The 13808-nt window shown below is 42.1% G+C and overlaps 1 protein-coding gene across 1 annotated transcript in view; it reads left to right on the top strand.

The window, feature by feature from the left end:
* The first annotated feature begins 10638 nt into the window (after positions 1–10638).
* Positions 10639–13808, top strand: part of LOC122795583 (zinc finger protein 501-like) — a 433900-nt gene continuing 430730 nt past the window's right edge. The window contains exon 1 of the mRNA XM_044063833.1: positions 10639–10741. Within this exon, the coding sequence (XP_043919768.1) occupies positions 10727–10741 (15 nt within the window). The 5' untranslated portion in view covers positions 10639–10726. The remainder of the gene's footprint in view (positions 10742–13808) is intronic.

The raw sequence follows: 13808 nt of genomic DNA on the forward strand, positions 1-13808 counted from the left end.
TCAGGGAGGGAGCTACTCTGTACAGTGAGACTGCAGGTGAGCCACAGCTGCTTGTGGATATTGATGTTCCCTTAGACAGAGTGACTGCAAAGGTTTAGGTGAGGAGTAGTACCCAGGCTGACAGTGAGGCACCACTGTCAGAGGAGACCAGACTTCCTGTGGAATGGGAGCTGGGAAGGGTTACAGAAAGAGAGTTGAGACAGGCTCAGCTCTCAGACCCTAATTGCAAGGCCTGAGGCAGGTAGCTAGGGAGGCGCCTGATTCTCCAGGGAAGGGGGAATCTGTATACTGGGACAAAGGGTTACTGTATAGAAATTGGACCCCTGAGGGAGGGCTAGAAAGTGAGAGGGTACAGCAGTTGGTAGTGCCTAGAGCCTACCATCTGGTGCTTCTAGCCATAGCCCATGATATTCCCTTTGCAGTTCATATGGGAATAAAATGTACAAAGAGACGTATTATGCAGAACTTCTACTGGCCTGGAATTTCCAGAGATGTAACTGGGTACTGCAGGACCTGTGAGCAGTGCCAAATGGTAGGCAAGGCAGTAGACAAGGTGAGAGCTCCTTTGATGCTTTTGGCTGTGATTGAGGAGCCATTTCAGAGGGTAGCTATGGATATTGTGGAGCATCTGAGTACCCCAAGTTTCACAGGGAAAAAGGATATCATAGTGGTAGTAGATTATGCTACAAGATATCCTGAGGTAGTGGCTTTGTCCTCTATTGAGGCAGAAAATGTGGCAAATGCTTTGTTAGAGATTTTCAGCAGGGTAGGTTTTCCAAAAGAAATATTGACTGACAGAGGTGCCAGTTTCATGTCAGACCTGCTGGCTTGTCTATGGAAGTACTGTGGGATGAAGCACCTGAAGACCACCCCCTACCATCTCCAGACTAATGGTGTTGTTGAGAGGTTAAACTCTACCATCAAGTCCATTTTATGGGCATTTGCAGACCAGTTTAAGAGGGAATTGGACAAATATTTGCCCCATCTGTTGTTTGCTTACAGAGAGGTTCCCCAGGAATCCACAGGTTTTTCACCCTTTGAGTTGCTGTATGGGCATGAGGTGAGGGGACCTCTAGATTTAATTTGTGATGAGTGGGAAGGTGAGTGTGAATCTCACTAGGAGTCTGTTGTGTCATATGTCCTAAACCTCAGGACAAGGCTCAGGGAACTCATGGTCTTGGCCCAGGAGAACCTGTCAGAAGACCAACAACAGAAAAAGGTCTGGTATTACCGGAATGCTCGAGCTAGAGAGTATGTTGTAGGGCAGCAGGTAATGGTTTTCATTCCTGTCAGACACAACAAGCTGCAAGCAGCTTGAGAGGGACCCTACAAGGTGGTTAGAAAGGTAAGTGATTTTAACTACATGGTAGAACTGCTAGGCCAGAGGCAGGAGCACAAATTGTACCATGTTAACATGATGAAACCTTACCATGATAGGGAGGCACTTGTGCTGAGTACTTGCAGTGGGTTGCAGGAGGAGTCTGAGGGAGATCTGGTGACTGATCTCCTCAGTGAGGCTCGGACTGACACCTCAGTGGAAGGGGTAGCAATGTCTCAGCAGCTATCTCCTGCCCAGGTTCTAGAAATCTGAGTCATGTTACAGGAGTTTGGGGACGTGTTCACTGGGAAACCAGGGTGCACCCACCTGGTGCAGCCCCAGGTGGATACATGACCCCAAAGACCTATTAGGCAGGCCCCTTATAGGGTGCCTGAGAGAGTCAAACAGACTCTGAGGGAGGAGATACAGGAGATGTTGGAACTAGGTGTAATTCAAGAGTCCAACAGTCCCTGGGCCACCCCAGTGGTGCTGGTGCTGGTGCTAAAGAAGGATAGCAGCACCAGATTATGTGTGGACTACAGGAAATTAAATAGTCACACAGTCAGATGCTTATCCCATGCCTAGGACAGATGAGGCCCTAGAGCAGCATGGGGCTAAGTATCTTACAACCATCGATTTTACCAAGGATTACTGGCAAGTGCTAGAGAGAGGTCAGCCTTTGTAATTCCTTTTGGTGTTTATGAGTTCACAAAGATGCTGTTTGGGATGAAAAATGCCCCAGCAACTTTCCAGAGGTTGGTAGATCATATCCTAGCAAGAACAGGAGGGTTTTCCCTTGCTTACCTATATGATATTGCTGTCTACAGCCATTCCTGGCAAAAGCACCTTCAGCATGTCAGGTAGATGCTGGGCAGACTACAGAGGGCAGGGTGGACCATTAAGCCGAGCAAATGTCAGGTGAGTATGGCAGAGGTCTCCTACCTGGGACCTAGAGTGGGGAGTGGTAAGATCAGGTCAGAACTTGCCAAAGTAGAAGCCATTCAGGCATGGTCTGAACCTGTTACCAAAAAGCAGGTGAGGGCATTCTTAGGGACAGCAGGTTACTACAGAAAGTTCATCCTCAGTTATAGTACCATAGCTGCTCCCCTCAAAGACCTGACAAGGAAGAACAGGCCAGATAAGGTAGTGTGGACCCCAGCATGTGAGCAGGCATTCCAGAAGCTTAAAGAAGCTTTGGGAGGACCCCCCTGTGTTAGCCAGTCCAGATTATAGTAAAGAATTTGTTGTGCAGGTGGATGCTTTGAACCATGGGGTAGGGGCTGTACTTAGAAGATTTCTTCAGAGGGAGAAGAGCACCCAGTAGTTTATCTCAGTAGTAGGCTCCAACCCAGGGAGGAATAGGTTCATAGGTTCATAGGTTCATACTAGGCTATCTGCCCGAGGGCATTTACAAGCCTAGCCCATCGTTTTGTGGCTTACACCACCCCTTTAGTATGGGGAACTATACCCATTATTTTGCTGTGCCTCTGTCGAGCAGTGACACTGAGGTAATCCCTGGGGTATATCTGTGATCTCCCATCCATTGGTCAAGATTTCTCTTGAACAAGGCCAGCGAGGTGCTCTGCCTCACATGTACCGGGATTTTGTTCCACAGCATAGGGAGTCTTTGGGTGATGAATCTATCCCTCCAGCATGTCCTATTAATAGCCGTGTCAAGGTTTAAGTCTCCCGCCCTTGTGGCTCTGATGGATCTAGAATTTTTGAGGTGAAGCATATTCATCAAATCTGGGTTTGACATGGCCTTGTATGTTAGGCAAAGGTCACCTCTGAGCAAGCGGTGCGACTGAATAGAGCTGGAGTTCTTTCAGTCGGGCAGCATAGGACAGATTTTTGAGACCCTTTATCCTTTTGGTGAGGAACTTTTGTGGCCTCTCCAGCTGCTGCAAGTGTCGGGTCAGATACATTCCGAATGGGGCATTGTACTCAATCATTGGTCTGATGAGTGATGAGTAAAGGGAGACTATGACCTCCCTTGATCTAGATGAGAATCCCTTCATGATAAGGTGGGCAATGTAGAAGGACTTCCTAACTACTTTAGCTACATGGGTGTCGAATGACAGACTACTATCAACCTGGGTCCCCAGGTCCCTGATAACTTCTTCTGTGCTCAGTGGATTGCCACCTATTTGGTAGCTAGGGGTAACCTTGTTTTTCCCGAAGGGTATGACTATGCATTTTTGGCATTTAACTTTAGGCCGTGGCTCTGGCACCAGTTATCTGTTTCTGTGAGACCCTTCTGAAGGATATCTGTGTCAGATGTGTTTTCTACTATGGCCCAGTTTGCAGTCATCTGCAAACTTTGTCAGCCATAACCCTCCTGTGTTTGCTTGTACTTGGAAAAGTAGATGCCAAACAAGAGTGGGCCCAGGACTGAGCCCTGTGGGACACCACTTGTGACAGGCTTTGAGTCTGACATGGCGCCAGCAACTCTGACCCTGTGGGTTCTGTCACTCAGCCAGTTTGCAACCCATCTTGTGATGTATGGGTTGACATTTAAGCTGATGAGTTTTTCAATGATACCCGAGTGGGGTATTGTATCGAAGGCCTTAGCCAGATCGAGGTAGGCTGTATGGACTGCCTTTCCCTCATCAATGGCTTTGGTGACTGTTTTGAAAAAGTCAACCAAGTTTAAAAGGCATGATCTGCCTTTGACAATGCCAAACTGGGTTGGATCCAAAGTCTGCAAATTCCCTATGTCTTTATTTATGAAGTCCATTATGATCCTCTCCATGGCTTTGCAGATAAGGCTTGTCAAGCTAATGGGCCGGTAATTTCCAGGGTCGGTGGAGGCACCGCCTTTGTGAAGTGGTACCACAGTTGCAGTGCGCCACTCCTGGAGTGCGTATCCAGAGGTAAGACTTTGATTAAACAGCTGTCCTAGCTGTGGGTTTAATTCCTCATTGAGTTCATGGAGCACACAGCCGGGGACACCATCAGGTCCCATGGATGCTGTGTTTTTTGCTTTGAAGAGAGCAGTTCTCACTTGGGCGCTGGAGATGTTTGGGGGGCTGCAATTGTTTGGTATAGATATCTCTCCTTTTGGGGGGGAGGGGGGGAGAAGTTTGCACTGAACCTGTCAGCCAGTATGTTGGCAATGTCTGTAGGATCAGTAATCTTCACATCATTTTGAACTAGCTCTGAGCATATCTGGGAGTTTCCTCCCAGGTTTCTAACATAGCTAAAGAAGGCCTTATGATTGTCTTTTGAGTCTTTAGCTATTTTTCTCTCGAAATTTGCTTTGGATGATTTTATGAGAGCTCTTAGTTTTTTACTTATAGTGATCAAGGGTGTCTTACCTTTTAAGGATTTTGCTCTATCTTGTAGTAGCTTCCTCCTTTTGTTGTAGAGTTTGTTTATGGCTGGGGTCCACCAGACTGGACGCTTGCCTTTGGTACAAAGAGTCTTTGTTTTGCTTGGGCTTGCCTTATCCATGCAGTCCTGCAGGTGCTGGTAGAAGGCATTTGTAAGTGATTCAGCGGCTTGAGTACTGTTTTCCGCCGGCTCGGGGGGCCTTAAAGGAGACCACACTAGTCTTTAGAAGTGTGAAGTCGGCTTTTGAGAAGTTCTTTACTGTGGTCTTTTTTATTTCAGGTGAGGGTGGGATGAGGACCTCCAGCGAGATTAGTTTGTGGTCTGATCTCACCAGTGAGGGGTACACCTCCGGTGTTGAACATTGTGCTCCCATGTTCGTGATGATGAGATCAAGTATGTTATCTCCTCTTGTGGGGATGGTGACTATTTGTTCCATGGCATTTGAGTTTATGAATTCCAGGAACTTTTGGGCTAGGGTGTTTGGGCTTGAGTAGTGTTCCCAGTCTATATTAGGGTAATTGAAGTCACCTAGTATGATGGTGTTTGGTGATACATTTATCCCCTCTAGTGTTTTCAGGAAGGCCATGTGAGGTTCCTGAGTTTGTGAGGGTGGCCTGTAACATGCTACAATTTGCAGAGCAGTCTTGCCTATGGTTAATTGCACCTGGATGGTCTCCGATGCATCGTGCGTTGCCACCAGTCTTGAGGTGTGGGTGTCCTTGATGAATATGGATACCCCCCTTCCTTTCTTGGTATTGTCCGGATTTTGGGGCGGAACGCATGATATGAGGTAAAACCTGATAGCGCTGGGGTGCTCTCAGGAGCCTTGAACCAGGTTTCTGTCACAGCACAGACATCGATGTTCTCCATACTGAGAAGGGCCTCGAGTGCGTGCATTTTGAGATTTAGACTTCTGGCATTGAGCAGCATTACCCTTAGTTTTTTCCTTTTTGTGTTCTAGGGTGGTAGGTTTAGAATTTGAGCCTTGCCTAAAAAGGCACTATGGGGTGGCAAGAGCCTTTGCCAATATCCGAATCCCAGGGTGACAGGTGCAAGCCATCCCTTGAAGCAGCGTGGCTTGTCCAGCATGTCATCCCAGGCAGACAGACACTGGATCCCCTTTGAATGACACCAGTGTTTAAGCCAATTGTTAAAGCTGATCATCTTATCTCTGTATTGTGGCATCATTCTTGGTGAAGGTAGGATACTGCTCAAGGTCAGGGTCATACCTGCCTGGGCTACATAATCAGAGAGCTCCTCAATGTCTCTTTTCATGTAGTCCAAGGAGGTACGTCTCAGGTCGTTTACACCAGCGTGGACAATGACTGAGTCATATTTTTACCTGCTGTTGAGAGACCTGAGTGCTTGCTATGTGGCGGATTCTAGCGCCCGACAGGCAGCTTACTGTGACCTTCTCCTTACTCAGTCTGGTGAGCGGGACGTCAGTGTGTCTGACTATGGAGTCACCAATGACTAGTGTGTCTGGCATTGTGTTTGGCCTTAAGGGCTGTGACTGTTTGACACTCTGACTGTGAGGTCTATGTGTTGCAGGTGTTGTGTTCTGAGGTGATGGTTGTTTGGGTGTCTGCTTTGGTGGCCTCTGCTGTTTTGGTAGATTTTTGATCAGAGCCTCCGAGTATGTCTTTGTGTGTTTATGTGTATGATTTGAGGTTGTAATGGTACTATGTGAGACTGGGTCTACAGTGTGTGTGGTAACCTTCTCCTCCTGACTGGTCTTGCCAGTCCTATGTTGAGAGAGCTCAGCCTCCAGTTTGGCCGTATAGTTGCATCTCTCGCATGTATTTGTGTTTTGTGGGAGGAGGAGAGGGTTGTCTGTGTACATGAGGCAATTGTAACATTGCCTCAATATTCCCAGGTTCACCAGCTGAGCAGGAGAGGACACTAGCAACTGATCCCTCGACATGCTAGAAGGAATAGACAAAAACCTTTAAAAAGATTCGGGGACGTGGGTGACCGAGAAATGGGGAGTTGCCTTTTGGGGTACTATCTATGACAAGAGTGCCGTATCAAGGTAATAAGTACTGTAGGAGCAAGTGCTACGTTTAACAGATAGAGAATAGTCTACTTGGAGTCAAGTAGAGATGATCTTTTTAGTTATAGGATACGCTGATTAGATCAGTAGTATAGTTCGAGGAAGGTAGTTTTAAGGGAAAATTTGAAGAGTGGACTTTAGGTAGCCCGAATAGTTTAAACCTGCTTAACCGGTGCTGCCCTAGTGTGCAACGGTAGCAACTCCGCGCTAAATCGGGCTAAAGCGTGCTTTATAGCAGGGGGCTGGAAAAGACAGGAAATGACCCAAAATGGCCAATAAACTACAAGTTACTGCCTTAAACCACTCCTCTGAGGACAAATGAAGGAGTTATGGAAATGACCCCTAGTGGCCAATAAAACTACAGTTTCAAGTCAGTAACCACCTCTATGCAGCTGTAGAAAAGGAATGTCTAGCCATAGTGTGCGCACTGCAGAAACTTCAGCTGTATCTGTATGGAAGAAAGTTCACTGTAGTTACAGACCACAATCCCCTAACATGGTTAAACAGAGCCTGCCAGCAAAATACCAGGTTGCTAAGATGGAGCCTAGAGTTGCAAGCATATGATATATCAGTGCAGCACCGCAATGGGATTAGCAATGCCAAGCAGATGGACTCTCAAGACAGGGAATGGGGTAAGGTATACTCAGATAGACCTAAGCCTCTCAAGCAACGTTTCTCAGGGGGGTCACTTGAAAAACTAGCTTGAGTTTTCTGGGGGGGGATATGTGAAGATATGTGAGGCTGCCAGCCTAGCTAGATAGACTTTTGTAGATAATTCTGTCATTTGTAAATATTAATATAAGCCACAAGCTTGTTCTCTTAAATGTGAAAAGACTGTACTGGATGCTGAACTGCAAAAATGTAACAATGATGTACTCTGCTGTAAGAAAGCTGATAAGTCAAGCATCTTATGACTGTTTTTGATCTCAGGGCTCGGAGCCGTGGTGTCTGAACCAGCAGATTCTTTCTTTTGTTTTGAGACTAGAGTTAATTGCTAGTATTTGCATGTATGATGTCGTTTATTGCTGTAGCTTCCTGACCAAGGGCTGCTAAACTGAGTTTCTGTTAGCCTGGGAACCAGAGAAAAAAATTATGTAATCTGAAATGAGTCAGTAGTACTGTGTTATCAATTTAAAGACAGAGAGACTCAGAGCATTTTGCATTTGTCTTCAGAACATCCAACATCACCAGTACTGCTTTGCTCTACATGTAAGTTTATTTTAGAACTGTGTTTGCTCTTAGATATAGCTAGGAAATAGGAAGATTAGACTACTTGTTTTTCTGTATTGATGCCAGAACTATTCTACTATATTATTTTAGGCATTTTCCTGTGATCTCTGAACTCTTGACTAACACTGCATAGTAAGAAGTATTGTCTTGTGTTCTTATTAGCCTTTCAACTGTGGCTGTTTTATGTAGAGATAATTTAAGCTCTAGAGTACATTTTATGTATATAGTGATACTGTCCAAGCCACCCCAAATAAGCCTTGCTGTTCAGTTACACTTACTAGTTGGATAATAATATTGCACAGTAATAAGTGGACACCCTTTGATAAGGGCCTTATTCATAGCTGATATTAGTGGTTGGTGGTGGTGATTGCCACCTTATAGTCTGGACAGAAAAGGCATAGCTGGAGAACCTGTGCCAGCATTCCCTAGGAGTGTCTGTGTGTCTGTATATTGCTCATATCTCAAAGTGTGTGTGTGTGTCAGCTACTTGGACAGGGATACAAAGCACTGGTTGGACAGAGAGGGTGCTGGTGGTTTTAGCTTGACCACTAGGCTGAGATCTGGACCCTATAGCTGTGCCAGTGGGGAGTCTTATTGTGGATCTGGAGAGAAATGGTGAAACCAGCCCCAGACTGATTGTGATCTCTGTGTGCTCTTAAGGGAACTTGTACTTTACTATGTGTGAATTTGTTACCTCCCCTATGTGGACGCCCCTCACTGGTGTTAGTGGTGAGGATTGAGGCTCCTTGATTGCTGGGCCAGTGCATGGATGTCACATGCAGAAATAACATTCATCTTTAGCTTGTGGTTTGACGCTCCACAGGGATGGCATTATTACATGTTATACAATGGAAAGGAGGTACTATGCTCAAGGCAGATAGAACTATTACTTAATGTTCCAATAAAGATGTTGTTTTACTATAGCTCCTGTGTGAGTGCTAAGTAAAACTATCAAGACAAGCTGAAAAACAAAGGTTTTATCTCAGGCTATTTTAATCCACAAGTGATGAAGTACTAATTTCTCACTAGCATGTTACTTCTGTACAAATAACTGTAACCCAAAATGACTCCTATCTACATCTTAATTAAAATTTTATATAAATGTAAACCTGTGGAATTCAATAGTGTGAAGTTCAATATTGTTGATAAAAACATACAACGCTCTTCATACCATCAAACTACAATATAACAGCAATTCAAGCATGTAAAAGGTATGAGGTTTGGCCCTGCATGAATACATACTGTCTACATTACACTCTGGAAGGATTAAAGTAATACATGTACGTAAACTCCTTATAAATGCTATTTTAAACAGTAAAAGCAGAACAGGAATATATAAATTACATACTGTCTGTGACATATATATATATATATATATATATATATATATATACATATATATATATATATATACATATATATATATATATATATTTTTTTTTCCAAACATTTTCCAAATATGTGAGTCTCTCTCCAAATTTTATAAAATGATATTGTCCTTATAGCATATGTGAATCAGAAATATTCTGATTATAAGGGATAAAAATATTGTGTTCGGTTGCTAATAGTCACTGCAAGTGTAGCTAGATGATGGCTGGTACACTACAGCTTAACTTGGTCTGCACTAATGTGGTGAGTTTTGCTACAGTGCCAATTCATAATCATCCACATTTCCAAAAGGGGAATATCTCATTACCATAGAATTTGTTTGACTTTGAACTGCCCCACTGTGCAGCAGGAACAACTGTGTAGTGGAGTACCTACCAGGTACTAAGAGGACCACACAGACACTATCCCTCTTTCCAAGGATGCACAAATAGGCAGACAAACACACACACACACACACACACACACACACACACACACACACACACACACACACACACACACACACACAGTCATTCACAATAACCATTTATTCACAGATACTATTCATGGACCTACTCACATTACCCCAGTGCTGTAACTCACAATGGCATGCAGACATTACACTCATATGCTCCCAAACACACACACACATAGTGTGTGTGTGTGTGTGTGTGTGTGTGTGTGTGTGTGTGTGTGTGTGTGTGTGTGTGTGTGTGTGAGTGTACCTGTGAGCGTGTGCGCGTGCACCAACCCTTTTCTTTCAGTTGTAACTGCTGCATTAGAGTGTAGGGTGCCATATCAGCTGATAATTGACAATTCTAGTACATTGTAATAGAAGTATGGAAATATTAATTCAGCGTGTTTCCACTTAGAGGTTGTTAGCAAAGTAGGAATTCCACATTTAATCACCTTTAGGTTATTGTTTTTTTTCAGTTCTTTTACTATGTTTAACTCTGAAGTGAAGTGAAAATGGTACAAGTATTGATATAATTCAGAATGCAAATACACAGCCCAGCATCTGTCCTTGAGAATCCAGAAATAAGAACTGTCATATGAATTACCAGCAGGCTGTTGAGGGTGCCAAAATGAGTACGTATCAGAACAGATTAATATTACATTTACTGACAATATATTGTTCTGTGTGTACACTGAGCACAGTGCTTTTTGCTGTATAAAATCATTTGAGATAGTCGGTGGGAGGTTATGCCAATGTCTGCTTTTGTAATCTCTGTATTAAGGGTAGACTAAAATTGAACTACAGAACTGTGCATTATGGGGAAAGTAATCCTAGCCTGAGCTTGTATACAGGAACAGGAAATAAAGTGTCGGCTGTTCTACTGCTACTGGAGAGAGGGTGGGAGGGAGAGAGAGACTGAAGGAGAGAGAGAGAAGGGAAGAGAAGAAAGAGGAGGTATCTGGTGGAGATGGAAATACACAAAGTAAGTGCATGAATGGTTTTGGCATTTTTCTGAACTTGCTTTTTCTGTATGAAATTAGTTTAACACTGCTGCATTTAACTAGGACAGTAGAAATATGATGCTAAATATTAACGTTACACAATGTTACAAGCATTGTCTGCAGCCCTACACTAATAGTGCATGTTAATAATAGGTTTTATTTCTGTTTATCATGTTAGTAGAGTCCATAGTAGAGTCTTGTTTCTTGAACAGAATGTATAAAGCAAACATTAACATCTGCATTAAAAAAATAGCCTTCATACTTTCTGTTTGCTTTTCCAGTCATGTGTTCTTCTCTCATATGTTGATTATTTTTCTTCCTTAGAGTTAATTGATGCTTCATGTAACTCCATTTTGGAAGTATCTGAGTTCTCAAAAATAGTACTAGATGTTTCAAAACACAGAACTGGAATAAAGTAACTGGTGAAAGAGTACAAAATGTTATGATGTCTACATCTGTAGGCATGAAAATAAAATTGCATTAATATGTGTTTACCTAGAATTTAGTAATCAGGAAAACATAACAAAGACTCAAGTAAATTATCTAATGAACTTAACTGATTGTACTTTGAGAATGGCTGCAAGGGACAAAATAATATACATAACTGGATACATGTTTTTTAGAAATTCAGATAAATAAATAAAGCAGTATCACTTAGTAGCTAAGATGCAAGGCTGTAAAGCTGGAGACCTGGGTATAAATCCTTTTTGCATCCTAGTTGCAAACTGCATGAAGCAGGTTGCATAGTTTCCTTATACTCCAATGTCATCCTTGTAAAGAGAAATTATATATGACAGTAGAACTACATGGTTGTTAAAAAGTGATGTTAAGTCTTATATTTTATTACAGGAAGGAAAACCAATAACACTGTCCTCATCACGTCTATTACATAATTAATGCTGCATTTCTTCAGGGGGCATAGCCCTATGCTGTGCAGTTCAAAGTGAATGTGAAAATGCCACAAGATTTAGAAAGTCACACTTTTAAGTACTACAGCAATCCTTTATGAAGATGACATAACGTATGTTTGTATCTCAAAAAATATACACAGAAATAATAACTCTTTACATATAGTAACATACATAATAGATTCTGTCTTGTAATTTGGCCATCGAAACAGAGCCACACATTATGTACAGTATTATTTAGTTTATCTGTATTTTGATTATAGGGATATCCAACTGTGTTGTGGCCCAATTTCAGTCATGACCTGAGGAGAAAACCTCTAACAAAGGATAACTTGCATATCATATAGACACAGCAGTACAAACATTGTTGTGGTATGCGATAGATGATAGTGATACTGCAAAATTTAACATTTAGGATGGCATTTGACCACTTACATTTCAGATTTCATGTATCTGTCTACATTTGGAGAAAACACTGAGAAGTGATGAATACAGGTACTTTTGAGGTCTAGATGTGAGTTTGTACTGCTATGTTAAAACAGTGCTTGAGTATTTACATTTCAGATAGCATTTGACTGTTGGCATGTAGAGAACTGTATTAAGCAGACATCTTACAAGTATTTTAATTTCTGGGTGTGAGTTTATATGTTGCTCTTAACAGCATTTGAATATTTACATTTCAGATAGCATTCAATTACCCACATCTACAGATCCATACTAAGAAAACATGAGCTTTGAGTTCTGATTGCTGAACTGTTGCACATATGTTAAAATAGGTAGCAACTTGTAAATAATGTCATGGAGATGTACCCTCTAAACCAGTTCTGCAAGCAGTTTACGATTTGGTATGCAGTAAAAAGAGACCTGGTTAAGGTGGACTGGAGATATTTTTATTTTAGGTATATTTCACTGATTCAATATAGTAGGAATGGAATATTTTCCTGCTTTATTTATATATCCACTCCATCTGTCAGTCTTTCTATCTATTTGTCAGTCTATGGGGAACTGATTTTAATTGAATCCCAGTTTGATTGACATCTGTTCAGTCGAAAAAAATTTAGTCAACTACATAGATGGTCGACAGGTTTGTGAAATTGCACAATTCTCAGGGTACGGGAAATAAATATGATTTTTCTCCGAGATTGTCCAAACTTGAATAGGTGGTGAGGGGGGCTTGTCCCACTGAAAAAAACAATGTTTAAGGCTATTTTTGAAAATTTGTTTTGCATGCGCCAAGATCTTTGCTCAGCGCATGCTTAGTAGCATGTCAACATCTGCAAAGTCAAGCTTTTGTGGGCAAGCTTCTGGACACTGATGTCATTCATTCTTTTTCAGTAGTTCCATACATAATAAATGTGTGTGTATGCGTGGGTGTGTGTGTGTGTGTGTGTATATATATATATATATATATATATATATGTGTGTGTGTGTGTGTATATAATATACACTGACACATGCATATATGAATGTGCGCAAGATTATATATATATTTATATATAGATGTGTATGTATATACTGCTTGGAAAAACCCAGCCACGCTAGAGTTTTCACTCGTGATACCTTAACCTCCTGTGATATATGCAAGTGACTCCTTAAGGACATTGTGTTTCATCTACATGGCTTCCACATGCACATGACTTTTTACTTTTTAACTTACATTCATACCAATAAAACCACACCCAACTATCTGTGAACATGCATATTTCATTCTTATTCACTTCATCAGCACAGCAGAAGTGAATTATTTGGCTATACCTCAGAAACACAGGGTCTTCAAACCCAGCTGATACCCATAAACATTAAGGTGACTGCAAAATAAACCATATAACATTCAAAGCAAATGGTACAAAAGGTCAGACAGACAAACCATGCAGTAAAAACTGCAAGAAAAACCCAGCCAAGCTAGAGTTTTTACTATGGGATGCCTAGCGGGCCATAGGATTAGTCATCTGCATATATATATATATATATATATATATATATATATATATATATATGTGTCTGTGTGTGTGAGTATGCCTGTTGGTTGGGGTACAACTCTGATTTCAATGGACTATTTTCAGCCTTAACCCAGCAGAGAACTTGGAGCAAAACAAGTAGAGTTTATAGACGAAAGAACAGATGAAGAGTTTACAGCAAG

This window comes from Protopterus annectens, chromosome 2.part2, assembly GCF_019279795.1.
Source record: "Protopterus annectens isolate FY-2018-M chromosome 2.part2, PAN1.0, whole genome shotgun sequence".
In the NCBI taxonomy this organism is placed as follows: domain Eukaryota; kingdom Metazoa; phylum Chordata; order Ceratodontiformes; family Protopteridae; genus Protopterus; species Protopterus annectens.